General features: G+C 49.7%; 2 protein-coding genes across 8 annotated transcripts in view; one reads left to right on the top strand and one right to left on the bottom strand.

Moving 5' to 3' along the window:
* The window catches only part of LEF1 (lymphoid enhancer binding factor 1), a 71,150-nt gene extending 59,811 nt beyond the window's left edge, over positions 1–11,339 (bottom strand). For 4 of the 5 annotated variants that reach the window (XM_069855536.1, XM_069855534.1, XM_069855538.1 and 1 more), the window contains exons 1-4: positions 11,259–11,339; positions 10,296–10,524; positions 9,226–9,289; positions 7,604–7,737 (exon numbers count right to left, since the gene is read on the bottom strand). In XM_069855536.1, the coding sequence (XP_069711637.1) occupies positions 7,604–7,737; positions 9,226–9,289; positions 10,296–10,505 (408 nt within the window). In that variant the 5' untranslated portion in view covers positions 10,506–10,524; positions 11,259–11,339. Of the gene's footprint in view, positions 1–7,603; positions 7,738–9,225; positions 9,290–10,295; positions 10,554–11,258 lie in introns of those variants that run through there. The other variant, XM_069855535.1, reaches the window with a different exon arrangement.
* RPL34 (ribosomal protein L34) overlaps positions 1–14,458 on the top strand; it is a 353,120-nt gene that overhangs the window by 157,390 nt on the left and 181,272 nt on the right. Inside the window, exon 1 of one of the 3 annotated variants that reach the window (XM_069855547.1) lies at positions 11,532–11,541. The exons of the other annotated variants lie outside the window; for them this stretch is intronic. The gene's annotated coding sequence lies outside the window, so the exon portion shown is untranslated. Of the gene's footprint in view, positions 1–11,531; positions 11,542–14,458 lie in introns of those variants that run through there. 3 annotated transcript variants of the gene reach the window in all.

Raw genomic sequence — 14,458 nt, 5'->3', positions numbered from 1 at the left:
ACACGATGAAACAAGCTGCTACAAAACTGAGGACAGGGCATGGATGTGAGAAGGAAGCCACTTCATAAAAATTAATTCAGAAAGCCATGCTGCAGAACCTTTTTGTGGAATGGCTGTGTGGGATGTTGCACGGGGTGGCGGCAGGATCCTTGCTCATTGTCGGGGTACAACGGGAGTTACATGAAACTGCAATGAAGGCAGTACAGGACTGGGGGAGTGTGGGGTGGGTGTAGAGCACAACCAGTAACACTATCACCAGTTGTAACTGCAGCTTCCTAAACCCCACGCAGCATCAGTCAAACCTCAGAAACCAGAGACCCAAAACAAATCATCAGATTGTTGCGTTTTAACAAAGTAAACATATTTGCACCGCTGGACATAGCTTATCTCCATTTTAGCACATCACCAGGGAAAAGGCCTTCCTCCCAAGCAGGGTTTGCATTTGACAAGCGTTGACACCTTTAATCATCACCTCCGTATTGTACTTCTTTTATGCTATACAAAGCTTGCCAATGCAAGATTTGAGGGGTATGAAGAAAGAACAAGGCGAGAAGTTAGGCCAAAACAGTGGAGAGACATTCACAAGTATAAATTTCTGAAGCAGTTTTAAAATACAGGAAGAGGCAGAAAACTGAGGAAACAGAGCCCTGCAGTATAGCTAAGTGACCAGTTACTGAAAGAGAGTATTGTGGCTCTGAGCAGTGTCACTAGGACCCCAACGCAGAAATACAGAGCTTAAAGGGATAGCTTTTTAGAGCCTGCCACTCTCCACCTCTGAGCCAACAAAAGTGCCCAAAAAAACTCCCCTGTGTTCGCTTCCCCTGTTTTTCTGGATGAACATGATAAATTAGACCATTTCCAGACTGGTCTTCTTGAATAACCCCTGCATCTTCATCCAGAGCTCCATTCAAGCCAGCCAACAGGGAACTTAAGCTGCCATCAGTTTCATTCAAAGCACTGGCATTTTCAGAAGGTACTTCATGCCAAATACATACATGAAATCACTTGTTCCTCCCAAGGGACTTCTCCCCCATGTGCTGGCTTGGGTGAAGCAGACCTGCTCACTGACTTATGCAGCACTGTTGGAAGTACAGGGTTAGAGTACTAAAGTGCCTGGATAGACAGATGCCTTCGGGAATTAACTGCTCTCTGGCTTGCCTAATAACTCCTAACCAAAGCGATTCTCTGGTTTATGTGCTGCAGCTGGTGACAACAGTACTCTTACTTTTTAAGTTAAACTGCCCATTTTATAAATATTTAATCAAAGCCTCCTGATTTTACACTTGTAATTTGTGCTGACTAAGCTCACCCTATTGATTTTATGCCTCGACTTCACCTATACCCACAGATACTTAAAGGAAGACTCAACCAACATGGGGTCAACTTTTCAGCTTCATGAAAAATGCTATTCTACACGAGGGATTTGGTACCTTCAAAGATCAAAGGTGAAGATATTCTAGGTCCTTCATCTCAATCTGAAGCATCATCAGGCAACATTGCTTCTAGGAGCCAGGGAAGGCATGCCACTTCTCAGGTCACACCTCTTTTCTTCCTCTTTAGAAGAACAGGCAATCCCTGGCTGATGAGCACAGTTGGCACACACGTTAACTCCCTACTGCACTTTTAGCTCAATCCCAAAGATTCAATGAGTATGTTTTTATTTAAGTGCTCAATCACTTTCTTGCTGAGAGGACAGATTTCTTTGAAGTAGGAAACCCAAACTAAATAAACATATCCACAAGATCCAAGTCTCAAAATAGAAGCCAATGGGTTGCTAGATTAACTTTTTCTGAATGCAAGGGCCAGAGTGACAGAGACATTAATTCCCAACTGCCCAGGCAGGAGCAACGTGCCGATCAGCTGTGCCAGCTTTTCCCCAGCATCCTGCAAGAAGGGACCAAATCCAACAGCAGTCTTCACACCAAACATGCCTTAAGTCCACAGGTAGCTTAGTGACAACTGCCTGCTAGCCAGGACAGTGGCAGTTCAGGGTAAAGAGAAGTCATTTACACACACCCGGATCATCATGGCACATGGCTCCCCTGCAGCAGCAGGGAGGACACATGCCAAGGACAATCTGCCTCCACCAGGTCAAGGATCTGCAGACTGTCCGGCTCACAGCAGCATTTCCCTCGGACCAGCCACACGCTGGATCAGTGTCTGTGCGTGCGAGATCACAGCAGATCACACAACACACAGACCTCGGGCTGCAAAATGCTCAGTGTCCGTATCAAAGCAGACCCTTCTTTTGAGAGACACAAACATTACTACTAACAAAAAAATCACATGCCTCTAATGGGACTTGAGAAATATTACAGCAGCAGCAAAATGTTTTTGTGTGGGTTATTTCCTTCCCATTTCAGGAGTAGTTTTCCCTAACTACAAACAGAAGTTAAGTACTCGGGAGGAGGCAGGCCTGCAGTACCCAGTCTTTTCAATGCCTCCAGCCATGCAGCACTGCAAGTATCTGGAAAAAGTCTTTTCCTCTCTTGATGCCTGAACCTGTGGAGCTTCAGGCTTTCTTCTTGAGCCACGTCTTCCCCAGCACTTGCAGCCCGTAACAAGCTATTCTTATTAACATATTTTCTAGACTGAGATTAAGTTAGAGAAGAGGTGGCACAACACCAAAATGATACACACCAGAAGGATGTTTTGCTTTTAAACCACCTTAAAATGAAGCAGCAGCTCCACCTCTTACAGCTTATATTGAATTACCTCCCCGATATAAATGAAAAAGGATATTTAGAACATAAGCATATGCACATCTTGATACACAAAAGCTCAAACTTTGATGATTTCTAAGGGGTGGGGTTTCTGATTATGCCTCCGTGGAAGCAACACACACAAATGCTGCCTTCGGACTGAGACGTCAGGAGAACATTTTCTTTCCCCCTTGCCCATGCACAACTAGACAGATTTGCTAACTTTATCACACTGACAAGAAGGCAGCAAAGCAGCAAAAAACCAGCAAAAGGCTGTTTTCTTCACTAGTATGTGGCCAAAGACCACACTCATGATGGGCATACATACAAGCAACCAGATCAAGCATTGGACAGGAGACAGCTCAGAAGAACGACAGTAACTTCTTCTGCATGTTCTTCCAAACAGAGAATTCATTTCACTAAGGAGGAGAAAGAAAGCACCACCCAAACTCAGCCCCTGGTCATTCACGGCTTGGATTTGTGTTTCAAAAGAAACCTAGCTTGAATCTTGGGGTAATCGGCTATGACACCTGCAGCAGTGAGGTCTCTCTATTAGCATTGAGCAGATTCTACTTCTCCCCTGGTGTTGGCATTTGGCTCGACTCACTGAGTCCCTCAGCAAACAGTGCACAAACCCGAATAAACGCCAGCAAGTTTAGTTTCCACAGAGTCAGGAAGCTTTGCGCTCCTCTGCACCCGATATCGAAGTTTTTTTAAGGAGCTAATCGTCATCCATCGACTTCATTGAGAAGCCATGCACCACACAGGGTGAATCAGCAGAGCCTCAGTGCTAGGTGAGCAGCTCCAGCTTATTGAGCCTTTGGCTGCCCCTGTAACGCGTTTCCTCGGACAACGGGTCTGGGGTTGCAGAAGGAAGAAAGAGACATGCAATAGGACCACAGCTGCCTATGGTCCTCGGAGTGTCCTGTGCTGACGTCAACAGTGAAATCAGTGCAAAACTTTCTGATGGCTGGTACAGGAGCAGGAGCTGAGCCCCAACATCTGCTACAAATATGGGCAGCTTTCACTGACCACAGCTCCCATCAAGTGCCTACAATTGCACATCCAGCAGAAGCTGACTCTCAGAAAAAGACAGTATTACAAAGAAAACCAGATTTGTGTCCTTCTTCAGCTGGATGTGCTAGCTCGAACACTCCGGTACACCTTGAGATCCCCAAAATTCCCCATAAGCAAGAGAACAGCTTTCACAGGGCCGGCTTTCACAGAGACAGCAAGAAGAAATAACTCCTCTTATGGAAGCTTTGCAGCCACTCATTCTTGGTACTTCTACCCTCATCCTTCTTCCTGTCCATATTAATCAGCACAATTATTCCTGGGATGTTAGCTCTTCAGGACAGGAGCTATTTCCATGCCCCTTGCCATACAGGAGCACACAAGGAATATCCAAAACTTGGGCAGGGTAGAGAGGTCCTACATACAAACCCCCATCGTTTGCAAATGGATATGCTGTTTTGCAAGTAGCCCTAAGGTGTTTATAGATTATATCCTCCAACCTCTTTAACACCTCCAGCTGCAACAAAGAGACAGTTTAGCCACAAAAAAAACCAAAACCCAGACCCCAAGAACAGATAAGAACAGACAAAAGGGAGGTTGCAGAAATCCTCTATCTTCCCACAGAAAGTTTAATTCATTGGGAAAGAAGGAGGAACAAAGACAAAACGATTTTGTGGATGAATTTAAGACACAGAGTACTGATTCTCCTTCAGTCAGTTTCTTTGTCCCCATGTTCCCACGACGCAGAGGAGAAAGGTTTGCTACCCCAAAGTTAGTCTTAACAAAAAAGTAAGAAAAAAACCCCACAGATGTTAGAAAACAAACAGCTGCCTCCATCTCCCATCTTCAGTACCCCCACTATGCTGAGAAACCACCAAAAGATATCTCAAGTATACAGGATGCATATTCACCAGGTGTTACTGTGGTTTTAGTACCATCACGTGTACCATCACATACCACTTCTCCTGCAGCCACCCAAACTAACTGCTTGTTTTTTTTTTCATTTACCCAGCTATCTGATAAGAATACGTACTGTGGTGCGAAGTTTGTATCTGAACTTGTAATTAACACTCCCCTCCTCCTACAAACCCAACTAGGAAAAGGCAGACCAGTTGCCAGTAAAATTAAAAAAAAAAATAGAAAGAAATAGGAAAAAAAGGAGAAGATGAGAATGCTCTAACAATAGCAGATTCAGGAAATTTTTAAATCCTCCTCATATACTCTCTACCTTCCAAAAGCTGCCCTACACTACATTTTTCTTCTTTTAAGGCCTATTAGACACATTGTGTCTGACTATATATTTGTATTCTTGATTTTACAGAGCAACAATGAAAAGCATTTCCCTTTTTTTTAAAAAGGCTTCTTTTTCCCCCCTGCATCTCTTGGTGAAAGTAACTTTTTTTCCATTTCAAGAAAGCTTCGGTCTCTCTGTGCTGGCGTAGGGAGCCGAGACCCCCTCTATCAGAGATGATCCCTGTCCTGGGTCTGGCTGCCTTTCCCTGGGGGTGCATCCTCTGGGTGGTTTGCAGGCAAACGGGTCCTTCCAAGGGTTTGTTCTGGGCAGAAAAAAGGATTCAGCGCCCCAGGGTGGCTTTTTAATCCCGCCTAACACCTCCAGGCAACAGATGCATCAACAAGAAGTGGCTTTGTCATGCAAATGTCAGGGCGCAGGTACACACCGCAAAGCTGCTCCACACACAAATGGCCAGGGTCTAACACCCCAGGGGAGACCTCCACCTCCAGAGCTTGCTCATCTCGGCTGCTCCTTGCTCCCCAGCCCCAGCATGTCCCCCAAAAAGGGGAGCAAGAGCAAACCCGCAGGGTGCCGGTTGGGACCCCGCAAAGGTGAACAGGCAGCAGCGCGCGGTGCTGGAGCTTTGGTTAGCCATGAAGCAAGCGAGCGTGTCATCTCCTGGATGTGGCGTTTTGATCTCACGTGCATTAAAACCCAGCTGTCAGCTAGGAGACTAACAAAGATTATAGTTCAATTAAACAAAAAAATGAATTAATAACTCAAGCGTGTAGCCTTCTGGTTAAACTGAAAGAACTCCGGGCTTAAGACAACATTGCAGCCCTGCAACAGCACTATTTTACCAAAATAGAGCTGCTGCTATAATGTGCAAGAACAGCACTGAACTAAATTAGCCCCTCAGATGTTCGACAGACAGTTTTACAATTAGAAAGTAGATGCATTTCCTCCTCACCTTCCCTCCAACGCACCCAGGTAGGGTGGTTCCTCGAGTACACAACCTCCACAAGAAGCCAATATTCTAGGGGCACCAATGCCAGATAAGTAAAGCGCAGCAGCCCCACAGCACACATACGCGGAGAAAATCCTCAGTGAATAATTAAAATGGATTTCGTTGTTCAAAGCCTTGTGCCAGCACTGGGGACTTTCTCAGGAAGGTAACATGGGAAAGAGTGGGAAAAACGTCTGAAGTTTCCTGGTCCTCAGAGGGGCAGCTCTGAGTCTCAGCGCCCTTTCGAGAAGCTGCATCCTCTTCCCGATGATACATGTGAACTGAAGTTTTCTTTAGAGCAGCATTTACAACAAATATCAACAGACGGTGGTCAGCATGCTTCACCCTAAACTGCTTATATGCTTCTGAATTGTAATTTATACACAAACAAGGTCCAACTTAAAAACAGAGCTATAGAAAGCAATATATTGCACAAATTTTTGTATTTTTCAAACACAAAGGGTGACATATAAGAAGGGCAGATCTCCCATTTCCCAGCGCCAAACTGCCCTGTCATTCCAAATCCAAACATCCACTAATTTAACATGCTTTGCTACTGTCAAATTACCAGTACCGCTTAGATTCCCTCTTTTTTTTGGTTTTGAAGACAAAAGTCGCAACCCTGAAGAAAAACGAACAGTGTCAAAGCGCAAAATAATGCCGGTTGTTTGACAGAGACTGCCAAGGAAAAATCCAAGAGGCAAGAAGATGGAAATCTGCTTTATCAGAGGGAACTAACAGTATCCAGCTTCTTATATCACAGCACACAACTGCAGCAGCATTTTTTCAGCACAATGCCTACAAGCGAATTTGTTTCCCGCTCCACTCTGGTTCTACTAATACAATTTCCACAGCTCATTTTAACACTGCCTTCCCATCATTCCATCCATATACCAAAAGGTTTACAAAAATAAATGAGCATTTACTATGCCAAATTAGAAGTATATTATAGTCCATCAAATGTGCATCTACACCAATGGAAACAGAGGAAACCTGGAAGAATCGGTGCTCACCACAATGTAAAGGAAAGTCGTTAACTGCTGTGTCACATTTGATATTAATTCTTAAATGACCATTTCACAATTTGTGGCTGAAGCTACAGAGTACGCTTCAAAGCAATACTGCCAGATACATAAAGCCTTCACGCAGAGCAGCTGATGACAGAAATAAATATCAATCACCAAAGAGCAATACCATATCTGAAGGTAAAAAAAGAAAGAATCCAATCCTTTCATCTTACTGACAAGCAACTTTAGCAGTTTCGCTTCCAGCCCTTGATTTTCCTCCACAAACGATGAGTTAAAGCCAGAAAATTCACATCTGTCCCAGTCACTACAAAGACAGCATTTACATCATTCCACCATACATTATCCTACAGTCATAAACCAGGGCTCCCCCCTGCAAAGCCCCCAGCCCTGTTCAAAGGACGTCAGACATCGCAGACGTTAATCTCAGCTTTTCCACTGTGATTGTGACCAACACCTCTAAGAGATCTCAAACTCCACTGACGAAGGCTCCGAACAGCAGAAGTGGAACCTTCACTGTAACTGAGGCTACAAAAAAAAAAACCCAGTCTGAACACACACGGCAGACCGAACAGGAGGAAAACCAGCTTGCCAAAACGGGTCTTTGGAAGAGATAACTCACTGTTCTGGGGATGGGTGGCGACAGAGATCCATTAGGCATGTACGGGTCGTTATTCATATTTGGCATCATGATATACCCAGAATAACCAGAGTATGATGGTCCCTTGCTGTATAAGCCACTGTCTGGATGCTTTCCTATGGAAGAAGAAACAATGATTACATTATTCCTCATATGCATTTCTTGTAATTCAGAGCACTTAAACAGGTACTGTGTATTCATAAAAACGTTCTGCATGCAAACATTTCCTTACTCACAGAAATTACCTCTGACAGAAAGTGATCTGCAGCAATGTGTAATAATGTTTTTGAGGTTTTTTTTAAGAAGAGTTAATTCTTAAAGGAGCAAGTACTCTAAGCAAGGATTTTACGCTTAAAATATGGAATAGGCTCAGAGTAACCAATTTATTTTGCTAGTCCCTGTTCAAAACAAGGCAGAAATATCAGCAATGACATCACATTTCTCAAGTAGCAGTTTTCCCCCATTTTATACACTCCTTTAGGATTTGTGGATTCAGAAGTATTACCAGTATGAGTTTCCAACATCACCATTAGGAAAGGGAGAAACAGAGCAGTGATAGCTAGATATAGTAATTTCCTTCTCTCACACAGCCACTGTGTGCAGCGAACAATTCATTCTGGCCATCCTCAACGGGAACAATTAGAGGGCAGAGGCTGGCTTAGAAGGACACCCTAATGTTTTGGGGCAGGGGGCTGCTGAACCCACATGGCACAATGGTCAAGAGGGAAGCCAAGTGAGGGAGGCTATTTTGTAAGAAAATCAAGAATTTGGGACCAGGTCCTGCAAAGGAGGGTTGAATAGTTCTCCCACCTATATGACAGTTGACAGGGATACTACTCAGAGGTGAGGTTTTAAGAGGATACAAGGCTAAAAAGAAAAACTATACACAGCTGACCTCCTCCCTGTCACCACCATAATGCTATGAGCATGGATATTACTGCTTTTAGGTAGTTTTATGACCAATTTGGAGGAAGATCACCACAGAGTCCCAGAAAGCAGTGGGACTGAACTGTGTCTGTCTTTATACGGAATTTACGACCTGGTGTAGTTTGTGATGATAAGGATTTCATTTTAAACACAAACTCCCACCCTTCACCGCAGGCATTCTTTGTACGTGTGTCCAGCCTCCTAAGTGATACTGAACAAACTCTGTTATTTCCTCTGTCCTCTTCAATCAAAATTAACCAGCCGGTACATTGAAAAAGCAAGAGGTCTGTTCATGCTTAGATTTGGAAGAAGAGATTCAAGCAACCAACTCTGGCAATGGGAAAAAAAGCACAGTGTTTCTGAACACGCACAACTCGGCTGCACTGTATGAGTGAAGAGATAGATCTGTTTAAGCTGATATCCTAAAAATAGTTATTTCTTCAGCGAAGATTCATTTGGCCTACTTATCAGTTTCTAAACAACTGAAATACCATTTGGTTACTCAAGATAAACATGCTGCACATTGATCTTTGAAAGTAACCTGGCATTCCCCTCTGCCAAGAAGTACTAGATCTATGTTTGCCAAAAGAAACCAAGCTCCAAGTTGAGAACCACGCAGAGGCTCACAGGGAGACTAAGACAGACTACACTGCAACACAGGACCGGAGGCTTCTCACCTTCCTCGGGGTGCTCTCTGCCTTTATCATGGTAGGAATCCTGCGCTTGAGTCTGCCTGGAAACCTGAACACAGAGAATGGACCGTCAGCAAAGAAAAAGAGGGAAAGTCATTGTATGGGCGCTCCTTTATCGATCACAGTGCTACAGTTTCACAGAATCACCAGGCTGGAAAAGACCCACAGGATCATCAAGTCCAACCACGGCAGAAAGAAAACAGAGCAAGAGATAAGCATCTTTCTTTTCCCTCTTAAGTTGCTTGCAAGGCAACTGTACCAGAAACGTTTGTGTAAACGGTTGTTTTATGACAACGTTAATAACTATGGGGCTGTGCTAAGCATTTCTGGCGGAAGAGTCTTACATTTAACAAAATGGGCTAATTTATGGAAAATGTTTGGCGCTTTGGCGGTCTTGGTAAAAAAAGATACCAAAAATAATCATGAAAACCAGTATGCCCTCCTTCCCAGACCTTTAGGAAAAAAGAAAGAAAAAAATAAACCGAGAAAAACGAAAGAAAATAAAAAGGGGGGGGGTGTGGAAAGGAGGGGGGAAAATCGGAGGGGGGAAATAGGAGGGGGGAATACGAGGGGGGGGAATAGGAGGAGGGGGACTAGGAGGAGGGAAATAGGAGAAGGGAAAATAGGAGAGGGGAAAAACAGGGGGATGGGGGGGAAGGAGAGGGAGGAAAAAGGAGGGGGGAAAAAAAGGAGCGGGGGGAAAGGAGCTTCCCCGCTGGCCCTTAAGTTGTTTTAGCGTCGGGAATTTCTTCCCAAAGAGTTTAGCGCAAATCCCTTTAAGAGTTTACAGCTCATGCTCCGACCCCGGTGGTTTTTCCGAGGGAATCGCAGGGCTGCTGGAGGTCGGACGCCACCCGCGCCGTCGGGGAACCCGCGGGAACTTTCTCCTCCCCCCGCACCCACCGGCGGGGGCTCTGCCCGCCGCCCCCTCCAGCAGCGGGACTCGGGGATGCGACGATTTCTTTTTTAAGCGAGGGCGAATTCGTAAAACAGGGGCTGCCCCGCCGGAGCTGCCCCCCCGCATCCCTCCCGCATCCCTCCCGCACCCCGCGCACCTCGTGCCCGTTGGCGCCGGGGGCGATCTCGGACTCGTTGACGAGCGAGGATTTGATGTCGGCCAGGTCGCCCTCCTCCTCCGGGTGGCTGATCTCGGCGAAGATCTTCTCCTTCTGGGGGTCCCCCTCGTCCTTGAAGGGGATCATCTCGTCGGTGGCGCAGAGCTCCGGGTCCCCCCCGCCGCCCCCGGCCCCCGGCAGCTGCGGCATCGTCCCGGCAGCGCGGCGTCTGCGGCGGCCGCCGTCCCGCCGCGGGAAGGGGAGCGGGAGGAGCAGCGGGGGGAGGAGGAGGAGGAGGGAGTAGGGGAGAGGAGGAGGAGAGAAGAAGAAGAAGAAGGAGGGAAAAAAAAAAAAAAATCCCCGTGAAGTCCTCGGGGCTGCTGTCGGCAGCCGGACAAACCCCCGCCCGCCCCCTCGGGGATGCGGAACCCCCGCTCCCGCACGGACCCGGTCCCGCGGGGACCCGCGCCCCTCTCCGCAGCGAACGGCTGCGAGAAAGTCCAAATGCACCCGCCTGTGTCCCGCCCTCCCGTGGGGACCGAGCTGGGGAGGAGCCAGGAGCCCCGTCCCCCGCATCCCAGCTCCCAGGAGTCCCGTCCTCCCGCACCCCAGCCCCACGAGCCCTGTCTCGCCGCATCTCATCCCCAGGAACCCGGTTCCCCGCATCCCAGCTCCCAGGAGCCCTGTCCACCCGCATCCCAGCTCCCAGGAGCCCAGTCCCCCGCATCCCATCCCCCAGGAGTCCCATCCCCCAGGAGTCCCATCCCCGCAACCCAGCTCCCAGGAGCCCAATCCCCCGCATCCCATCCCCCAGGAGCCCAGTCCCCCGCATCCCATCCCCCAGGAGTCCCATCCCCACAACCCAGCTCCCAGGAGCCCAGTCCCCCACATCCCATCCCCGCATCCCATCCCCCAGGAGCCCCGTCCCCCGCATCCCACCCCCCGCCCCGCGCCCGGGCTCACCCTGGGGCCGAGGGGACGCGGAGGGGAGCGGCGCCCGCCCAAGTTTCGCCTCCGACTGAAGTTGCCGCCGCCCGGTCGGGCGCGAGTCACGCCGGCGCTGGGGCCGGGCCGGGCCGGGCGGGGACCGCGGGCGCCCCGGGGAGCGGGGTCGGTGCCGCCCGCGCCGCGCACCCACCGGGTCTTTGTCCGCCGCGACTCCGGGCACGGCTGGGCAAAAAACAGCCCCGGGAAAGAGGGAGGGAGGAGGATGGAGCCGGCAGGGAGGGAGCGAGCAGGCGGCGCCCCCCTCCCGCACCTCCCGCGGGCACAAAGTTGCCGTCGCGCCCCGCGCCGCCTCCGCGCTCAGCGCCCCGCGCGGGGCCGCTCGCCGCACGGGGGGCGGCGGCGCAACTTCAGCATCGCGGCCGCGCGTCCTTCCCTCCTTCCTTCCCTCCTTCCCTCCCTCTTTCCCTCCGCCGGCGGGGCGGGGCGGGGGCGGTGGAGATGAAAGGAGCCGCCGCCGTGACTGACACCGCGCCCGGGGCTCGGAGGGGAGCGGGGCTGCCCCTCGGCAAACTTTGCTTGGGCTGCGCCGAGCACTTTGTGCGTCTGTGTGTCCGTCCGTCCGTCCGTCCGTGTGCCGCTCCCCTGCCCCAGGAGGGCACAGGCGCTCGCTGCATCCCCCGGCATCCAGACCTGCTGCTTCTTTTTATTTTTTTTTTAGGCTGCTTTGTTGACAATTCCCTTTTTTTTTTTTTTTTTTTTTTGGCAGGGATGGGGGGTGGTGCGGCCCCACGGCGCTGCTCGGATCTGCCCGGAATATCATCACATCGCCATTAAATCCCGCAAGTAGCCGGCAGGAACGAGTAGTAGCCCCCGAGCGACAGGGAGAAACCCAGTCTTGGGGCGGAGGGGGTTAGGGGGGGATGCTCGTCCCGGTTTCACACCGGGAAACGGAGCCAGAGCAGCAACAGATTCACCCCTCGCTCCGCTTTCACACCGGGAAACGGAGCCGGAGCAGTCACCCCGTCCCGTCCCTTCAGCAGTTGCGCTGCCCCGTTAGCTCCCTCTTTGATTTAGGAATTAATAATAATCATAAAAAAAAATCAAACAAAACCAGGCGCCACGTTTGGGAAGAGTCAGGATCCGCAACTTTATTTTAATGTTGCGGGCGTGATGGTGGTTTTGTGGTTTTTTTTTTTTTTATTTTGCAGGAAACAACTTCCCGTGATTTTGGCGTCGGAAAAGCGCGGTTGGTGCTTCGCACACGCCCCGCGAGGTCCTTAAACCTTCCAGCGCCGGGAGACGGAGGAACGGGAACGCGGGGATGCTCAATCCGTTTTCCGCAGATGCTGGTTTCTCCGCGGCGTGAGGAGCGGCTTCCCGGGACCCCGCGGGCTCCCACCACGGATCCCTCGCTCAAATCCAGCTGGGAAACGGGAGCGGGGTGGTGGGAAACGGGGAGCGGGCTCGTCGAGTGGAACAGGCGGGTAAAAAAATAAAGAATCGAGAAAGAAAGAAGATGACAAATGTAAACCGTGGGAGGGGGCTTAATTGTGCGGCTCTCCCTGGATGGGAGCGAACCCCCACCCCCTCTCTCCCGCCGGCGGCTGGAGAGAGGAGATGGGAAGCGGTTGTTTGGGAAAAAACGGCGACTCGGGGATGCTTCGCGCGTGGAGGAGCGGCCGCATCTCTCCCGACTCTCTCCCCTTCTCCGGATCGGTCCCTTTTCTTTCCCGAGCGTCGCAGCCCGGGGTCCCCCCGACGGGGCGGCCGCCCCGTCGGGGGGACCCCGGGCTGCGACGCTCGTGGGGGGTCCCCCCCGGAGGAGCCACCAGGCTTCGTTTCCAGGTCCCTCCGCTGTCCCGGGGTCTCCCCCTTCAGGGGGGCTGGAGTTTCTCCCACCTCACTTTTCGGTGGAAGGATTTGGAAGGCAGAGAAGGGCCAGGGAAGGGTGGGGGGGGGGGGGCGGGGGTGGAGACCGTAATGATTTATGACAAGAGGATAAACTCAGGAAACCTCAACTCCGACGCCAGATTCGACTGGAGACAACACAAAGCTGTCGCTTTACTCGCAGCTCGTGGGGATGAGGAGGGGGTCCGGCTTGGGGGGGGGGGGCATGGGGTCGCCCCGCTGAGCCCTCCCCGCAACGCCGGCCCCCGGCCCCGCACCGGCTTCGTGCTTCCACAGCGTTTCTTTTTTTGCGATTTAGTTGTCTTTTTCTTTTCTTTTTAATTTTAGCGTGGTTTCATATTTTCGCGTGGGTGATTTTTTTTGGTTTGTTTTTGTTTTGTTTGCATTTCGGACTTTTTTTTTTCAATTTAGCTTTTTTTTTTTTTCCTGTCATTTGAGCGGGTTTGGGCATTTTAACGGGTTTTAAATTTTTCTTTCTTTTTTTTTCCTTTCTCATTTTCTTTACCTTTCTATTTTTCCTTTCTATTTTTTCTTTCTATTTCTCCTTTCTATTTTTTCTTTTTATTTCTATCTTTCTATTTTTTCTTTCTTTTTTTATCCCTATTTTTTATCCCCATTTTTTCTTATTTTTTCCCCCTATTTTTTTCTTATTTTTTCCCCCTATTTTTTCTTATTTTTTTCTCCCTATTTTTTCTTTCTTTTTCTCGCACTTCTCCATGGGGGGGACCTCACTTCTCCCTCCCCGACGGCCACCCCCGTTTAGCCCATCCCCGGGGGGGTGGGTTGGCAGCGAACAGCAAGCCCCAGCGGGACAACCCCCGCACAGCCTTTCAGTGCTGGGGGGTCAAGACCGAGAAGAAAGGGGGGGGACAAGCACATCCTCGCGTGCGAAGCGCCGTCCCGCTGCCCCCTATATAGGGGAGGGCGGGGGCGGGGCGGGGCGGCGGTGCCTTTGATGTCCCGCTGGCGGCCCCTTTCATCCCCCCCTTTTTTTTTCTTTCCTCCCCCTTTCCCGGGGCCCTTTGTGTGACTAAATTTGGCAGGAGCATGGATGCTCGCCAGGGCGCCCACGTGTGCGCCGAGCTCCCAGCTGAGGGTTTTCTTCCGGGTAAGGAGACAGCGAGGGGGGGTGGGGAGGGAGATCAAAGAGTTTTTGGGGGAGCTGGAAGACGAAATGTGCAATGGAAATAAAATAAATTAAAAAAAAAAAACAACCACACACGCACAAAAAAAAAAAAAAGACGTGAAAAAAAAAAAGAAATCCTCCAGCCTGAACGCATGCACATGAGCAAGGGTCGGAGAAAAGG

The sequence above is a fragment of the Phaenicophaeus curvirostris genome, chromosome 4, assembly GCF_032191515.1.
Source record: "Phaenicophaeus curvirostris isolate KB17595 chromosome 4, BPBGC_Pcur_1.0, whole genome shotgun sequence".
NCBI lineage: Eukaryota > Metazoa > Chordata > Aves > Cuculiformes > Cuculidae > Phaenicophaeus > Phaenicophaeus curvirostris.
Note: the sequence above shows the minus strand (reverse complement) of the source record. Positions and strands in the feature narration are given on the sequence as shown.